The sequence below is a fragment of the Triticum urartu genome, chromosome 1A (genome assembly GCF_056163025.1).
Source record: "Triticum urartu cultivar PI428250 chromosome 1A, HENAU_Tu73, whole genome shotgun sequence".
Classification (NCBI taxonomy): Eukaryota; Viridiplantae; Streptophyta; class Magnoliopsida; order Poales; family Poaceae; genus Triticum; species Triticum urartu.
The window spans coordinates 577,541,566-577,548,544 of NC_141873.1; the positions used below are offsets into that span (position 1 = coordinate 577,541,566).

The following is a 6,979-nucleotide window of genomic DNA, read 5'->3' on the forward strand; positions in this document are numbered from 1 at the left end:
CAATCCTCCATGTCATATTTTCTTCAAAAGCAGTGCCTTAAGTACTCCCTCCGTTTCTTTTTAGTTTGCATATAAAATTGAGTCAAAGTCAAACTTTGTAATGTTTGACTAATTTTATAGAAAAAATATCAATATTCACCATATGAAATCAATATTATTAGATGCATCACGAAATTAACTTCCATACCATATAACTTTGGTATTGTAGATGTTGATATTTTTTAATATAAATTTGGTCAAACTTTGTTTGGTTTGACTTTGATCAAATTTTATATGCAAAGTAAAAAAGAAACGGAGGGAGTATTTATTAATCTTCTAAAAAACTGAAAGTGGTAGGGACAGAGGGCACATGAAGAAAATGGGTAAACTGCATAGCACTGATTTCACAAGCTATAATTTCACCCCAGATGATAAGAAGGTTGATCATCCAGTAAATCTTTCTGGGGTGAAATTAGCCAAGAGGGACAGGGACAAATTCTTATGTCTTTGGCTTTACAATGTTGAGTGGGGAAGTCCTAGATACCAGTAAAAGGGAAGGAGCCCAACATACATCCAAAAGATTGAGCAAGGGTTTGCATTCCGTGATCAAAGACATTAATTGTTGTGTGGATTAAAGACATTAATTCGCACCACAATAGACTTGTTAAAGTTCACTTTCAAACCAGTGTAGGATGCAAGATGGAGGAGTGGGTTCTTTATGTGCTGCCATTGTCTTTCCCATGCATGAAGGATCATGACAGTGTTGTCTGCATAGCGGATGATAGGGAAATCCAGTCATGAAGTGATATTGAGAGGAGGCTGAATCAACTGGTTTTGCATAGCTTCATTGAAAATGGTTTTATAAGTTGAGAAGGTGTATTCAAGTGGTATTCTAAACTTTAAACTTAACCCATACTGCAAAATGGCAATGCATAATTTATTTCTTTTAATAATACCAGAGACCGTTTTCTTTTCTGTATGCTATGAATTACTCTACATCAGCCCGAGGTCTAAATCAAATATTATATATACAACCTCACTCGTATATACAGGCTTATATACATGTCCGAAATACGGAATCAATGATGAGTCTATGCCATCTTGCAATGTATATGCAGCATAATCAAATTAGAGAACTGGTATGTATGTGCGTGACCGAGATGCATATGATTTCACATGTATCTTCGTAGGTAGTCGACCCGGGTGGGGTGCTTGAGCTTCATGAGCGCCTTGAGCTCGTACTTGCGCACCATCTCCCTCGAGATCCTCAGGTTGCCGGCGATCTCGCTCAGCGTGCGCCTCCCTCTGCCGTCCAGCCCGAACCTCTGCCTGATCACCACGCTCTCCTTGGGCTTCAGCGAATCCAGCTGCACCATCCATCACATGATCATCAATCAACATTCAGAAAGCAAACACATGAATCAACTGATGATGTTGTTTATGATTACGAGGTCGTCAATGGCGAGGCGGAGGAGCCGGTTGTGCTTGTGGGTGTCGACCCCGATGGCGTCCACGTCGGTGACCTCTTTGATGAGCTCCTCCTGCGTGACACGGTTCCGCGAGTGGAGCGAGTAGGTCGGCCTCGTCATCCGCACCACGTCGCGGTACCTCGCCGGCGACAGCCCCACTTTCTTCATCGTCTCCTCGTCCGTCGGCGTCCTCCCGAGCTCGAACGACAGCTCCTCCCTCGCCCTGTTGATCTCCTGTCTCTCCTGCACGATAAAATTAATACAAACATTTCAGCATTTCCATCTCTGACAAACACGGACAGAATGTGCAAAACACTGAAGACTGAACCGACTGGGCATGCAAGCTCGGCAGGCATTACCGATTCCATGGCGAATGGGAAGCGGGTGAAGCTGGAGAGCGTCATGGCGCGGACGACGGAGTGGCGGATCCAGAAGAGCGCGTAGGTGGAGATGCGGAAGCCGCGCTTGGGCTCGAAGCGGTCGATGGCCGTGATGAGCCCGTTGGCGCCGGCCTGGCACAGGTCGGCGAACCTCTCGTCGCCGGTCATGTCCGGGTAGTACTTGTTGATCGCGTACAGGACCAGCCGTAGGTTGTGCTGCAACCACCCAACCCAAATTTCAGTTGGATTCCATCTTTTTTCCAGACCACTGGTGCAGCAGAGTACAGAGTGATCAGTGGCAGTGTTGTTGTTTACCTTGATGAGCTTGTTCCTCGCCGCCCGGCCGACGTCGCGGAGCCGCCGTAGCCGCTGCACCGGCATGTTCATGGCCTCGGCGACCTCTGCGTCGGTCGGCTCGCTCTGCAGCTCGTTCCGCAGGTTCTCTTGCACCTCCAAAATGGCCTGAAATGTGTGTCAGTTATTCAGTTTAGCACCTAAATTCAGCTAGCGAGTTCTTGGATCAGCTACCGATTGTTCCTCCTCAATGGAATCAAGATTCAAGAAGAGTTAAATTGATCGGTGGTTGATTACCTTCATGGGTTGCATGATCTTGAAGAGGCGAGCGCTCTGCGCGGCGGAGAGCACCGGCGGGATCTTCATCCGCCTCCAGTCGAGGCTGCCCATGTCGGTCGACACGGCGTGCTCCCGCAGCAGCGCCTCCTCGAACTCCCGCTCCTCGTCCCGGTGTTCGCCCTCCTTGCCGGCGGCCAGATCGCGCATCTCCACCCTCTTCCCCAGGTCCATCCGCCGGCGCCGCTGGCTCCTGACCACCACTGTCCTCCTGGGCGTCGCCGTCGTCGTTGTCGCTGCTGATTTCTTCATCCCCTGCTTCCTCTTCTTCTTGGTGGCCGCCTGCTTCTTGCTCCTCTTCTCGTCCTCCTCCACGATGACGGGGCTCAGCTTGTACAGCGTCTCCAGCGTGGCGGCCACCTCGTCGTAGTCCGTGCCCTCGGGCACCGGCACCGGCGCGGGCGAAGGTTGGATCTTAGCGGTGGCCGTGCTCTGCTTCTCGGGCGCCGCGAGCGCCGCGCAGCTGGTGGCGGCGGCAGGCGCCCGGCGCCGCGGCGGCTTGCTACCGCCGGCGATGGCGAGCACGGTGGGCCGGTACCGGCGGCGCTGGGGCCCCGCCGGGAGCGGGCGGCTGGGCGTGGGCGTGGTCACCGTGGACGTCATGGATCGTGTGGAACAGTCCAGAATCTCTCGGCTCAGTTCGATCGTGTGGAAGCAATGCGATGCGGTGCTCTGCTCTGCTCTGCTGCCGGCCGTCCCCTTCCATATATGCCGGGGCGGGACACGTACGTCGGCGGTTGGCCGAGCAACGGCGGCCACGAGCCGGCGCGGGGCGATCGGACGTGCGGGAGGCGGCGAGGCCCGAGGATCGGACGGCGCGCGGGGCGGCGGCGTGGAGCCGGGCGCGCGCGGGAGGGGGTGCGTGGATGAGGCGCGCGCCACGTGAGCGGTCGCCATACGCCCGCGATATCTCCGGGGACCCGGACGGATGGGCCCCACATGGCAGTGCGACGTGGAGTAGTGCTAGTGCTACGTCGAAATGTTTGGCAACTCTTTTCGGTTGCCACGGGAAATCTCTTCTGCTGCCATGAAAATACGTCGAAATCTGAGTGCCACAAGCCTGTCCTTGACTGCTGCATCCTGGTCGTCGACTTAACCTTGCCCAAGTTCACCTTGAAAAAAAGTCGATTGTCCAAGTGTTGTACAAATGCAATATAAGAGCAAGTCCAGTAGAGCCTTCAAACCCTCAAATCCCTAAAAATAACTGCTTTTTTTACAGTTTTCGTCAAAAAAAAATCATAGACTAGAACTCTAAACCCTCAAACCCGTAAAACAATTTAGAGGTCCAACCCTCAAATTGTTCCCAAACCTGTAGAAGTGAGGGTTGAGAGGAAAAACTCCCCCCAACCCGCACTCCTCTTTCTTTTCGCGCGGGAGGGAAGTTTCATCCCGCCTCCCCGGCTCCTGTTGGAAATATGCCCTAGAGGCAGTAATAAATTGGTTATTATTATATTTCCTTGTTCATGATAATCGTTTATTATCCATGCTAGAATTGTATTGATAAGAAACTCAGATACATGTGTCGATACATAGACAACACCATGTCCCTAGTAAGCCTCTAGTTGACTGGCTCGTTGATCAATAGATGGTTACGGTTTCCTGACCATGGACATTAGATGTCGTTGATAACGGGATCACATCATTAGGAGAATGATGTGATGGACAAGACCCAATCCTAAGCCTAGCACAAAGATCGTGTAGTTCGTATGCTAAAGCTTTTCTAATGTCAAGTATCATTTCCTTAGACCATGAGATTGTGCAACTCCCGGATACCGTAGGAATACTTCGGGTGTGCCAAACGTCACAACGTAACTGGGTGGCTATAAAGGTACACTACAGGTATCTCCGAAAGTGTCTGTTGGGTTGGCACGAATCGAGACTGGGATTTGTCACTCCGTGTAAACGGAGAGGTATCTCTGGGTCCACTCGGTAGGACATCATCATAATGTGCACAATGTGACCAAGGAGTTGATCACGGGATGATGTGTTACGGAACGAGTAAAGAGACTTGCCGGTAACGAGATTGAACAAGGTATCGGGATACCGACGATCGAATCTCGGGCAAGTATCGTACCACTAGACAAAGGGAATTGTATACGGGATTGATTGAATCCTCGACATCGTAGTTCATCCAATGAGATCATCGTGGAACATGTGGGAGCCAACATGGGTATCCAGATCCTGCTGTTGGTTATTGGCCGGAGAGTTTTCTCGGCCATGTCTGCATGACTCCCGAACCCGTAGGGTCTACACACTTAAGGTTCGATGACGCTAGGGTTATAGGGAATAGATATACGTGGTTACCGAATGTTGTTCGGAGTCCTGGATGAGATCCCAGATGTCACGAGGAATTCCAGAATGGTCTGGAGGTAAAGATTAATATATAGGAAGTATGGTTTTGGCCATCGGAAGTGTTCCGGGCATCACCGGTAGTGTACCGGGACCACCGGAGGGGTCCGGGGGTCCACCAGGTGGGGCCACCAGCCCCAGAGGCCTACATGGGCCAATAGTGGGAAGGGACCAGCCCCTAAGTGGGCTGGGGCGCCTCCCCACCAAGGCCCATGCGCCTAAGGGGAAGAGGGGGCAAACCCTAAGGGCAGATGGGCCTTAAGGCCCATGCCTGGTGCGCCTCCCTCTCCCCCTCCACTTGGCCGCCACCCTAGATGGGATTGGGGCTGGCCGCCGCCCCTAGGGTGGAACCCTAGGTGGGGCGCACCCCTCCCTCTCCCCTATATATACTTGAGGACTTGGGGCTGCCAACAGATGAGTTCCTCTCTTTCTTGGCGCAGCCCTACCCCTCTCCCTCCTCGTCTCTTGCGGTGCTTGGCGAAGCCCTGCTGGAGTACCGCGCTCCTCCACCACCACCACGCCGCCGTGCTGCTGCTGGATGGAGTCTTCCCCAACCTCTCCTTCTCCCCTTGCTGGATCAAGGCGTAGGAGACGTCACCGGGCTGTACGTGTGTTGAACACGGAGGTGCTGTCCGTTCGGCACTAGGATCATCGGTGATTTGGATCACGACGAGTATGACTCCATCAACCCCGTTCACTTGAACGCTTCCGCGTAGCGATCTACAAGGGTATGTAGATGCACTCTCCTTCCCTCATTGGTAGACTTCTCCATAGATTGATCTTGGTGATGCGTGGAAAATTTTGAATTTCTGCTACGTTCCCCAACAGTGGCATCATGAGCTAAGTCTATGCGTAGTTTCTATGCACGAGTAGAAAACAAAGTAGTTGTGGGCGTTGATTTTGTTCAATATGCTTACCGTTACTAGTCCAATCTTGATTCGGTGGCATTGTGGGATGAAGCGGCCCGGACCGACCTTACACATACTCTTACGTGAGACTGGTTCCACCGACTGACATGCACTAGTTGCATAAGGTGGCTAGCGGGTGTCTGTCTCTCCCACTTTAGTCGGATAGGATTCGATGAAAAGGGTCCTTATGAAGGGTAAATAGCAATTGGCATATCACGTTGTGGTTTTGCGTAGGTAAGAAACGTTCTTGCTAGAAACCCATAGCAGCCACGTAAAACATGCAAACAACAATTAGAGGACGTCTAACTTGTTTTTGCAGGGTATGCTATGTGATGTGATATGGCCAAGAAGAATGTGATGAATGATATGTGATGTATAAGATTGATCATGTTCTTGTAATAGGAATCACAACTTGCATGTCGATGAGTATGACAACCGGCAGGAGCCATAGGAGTTGTCTTTATTTATTGTATGACCTGCGTGTCATTGAACAACGCCATGTAATTACTTTACTTTATTGCTAACCGGTAGCCATAGTAGTAGAAGTAATAAGTTGGCGAGACAACTTCATGGAGACACAATGATGGAGATCATGGTGTCATGCCGGTGACGATGATGATCATGGAGCCCCGAAGATGGAGATCAAAAGGAGCAATATGATATTGGCCATATCATGTCACTATTTGATTGCATGTGATGTTTATCATGTTTATACATCTTATTTGCTTAGAACGACGGTAGCTTAAATAAGATGATCCCTCACTAAAATTTCAAGAGAAGTGTTCTCCCTAACTGTGCACCGTTGCGAAAGTTCGTCGTTTCGAAGCACCACGTGATGATCGGGTGTGATAGATTCTTACGTTCGAATACAACGGGTGTTGACGAGCCTAGCATGTACAGACATGGCCTCGGAACACATGCGAAACACTTAGGTTAACTTGACGAGCCTAGCATGTACAGACGTGGCTCGGAACACGGAGGACCGAAAGGTCGAACATGAGTCGTATAGAAGATGCGATCAACATGAGATGTTCACCGATGATGACTAGTCCGTCTCACGTGATGATCGGACACGGCCTAGTTGATTCGGATCATGTATCACTTAGATGACTAGAGGGACGTCTATCTAAGTGGGAGTTCATAATATGAACTTAATTATCCTGAACATAGTCAAAAGGTCTTCGCAAATTATGCCGTAGCTCGCGCTTCAGTTCTACTATTTAGATATGTTCCTAGAGAAAAATTAGTTGAAAGTTGATAGTAG

The 6,979-nt window shown here is 50.4% G+C and overlaps 1 protein-coding gene across 1 annotated transcript; it reads right to left on the minus strand.

Moving 5' to 3' along the window:
• Nucleotides 1–894: 894 nt before the first annotated feature.
• SIGE (sigma factor E) lies at nucleotides 895–3,169 on the minus strand. The gene is made up of 5 exons (XM_048695933.2): nucleotides 2,420–3,169; nucleotides 2,144–2,290; nucleotides 1,808–2,044; nucleotides 1,428–1,691; nucleotides 895–1,346 (listed from the first exon to the last, which is right to left on the minus strand). Exons 1-5 carry the CDS (start codon nucleotides 3,059–3,061, stop codon nucleotides 1,152–1,154), a joined length of 1,485 nt encoding a protein of 494 aa, XP_048551890.2. The 5' UTR covers nucleotides 3,062–3,169; the 3' UTR covers nucleotides 895–1,151.
• Nucleotides 3,170–6,979: the final 3,810 nt, after the last annotated feature.

Excerpts from the sequence above, each read along its gene's own strand:
- SIGE (XM_048695933.2), bottom strand. The coding sequence starts at position 3,061 with ATGACGTCCACGGTGACCACGCCCACGCCCAGCCGCCCGCTCCCGGCG. Across the intron at positions 2,045-2,143 it reads CGAGGAACAAGCTCATCAAG|CACAACCTACGGCTGGTCCT; the intron begins GTAAACAACAAC and ends GGGTGGTTGCAG. Across the intron at positions 1,692-1,807 it reads TCCCATTCGCCATGGAATCG|GAGAGACAGGAGATCAACAG; the intron begins GTAATGCCTGCC and ends TTTATCGTGCAG.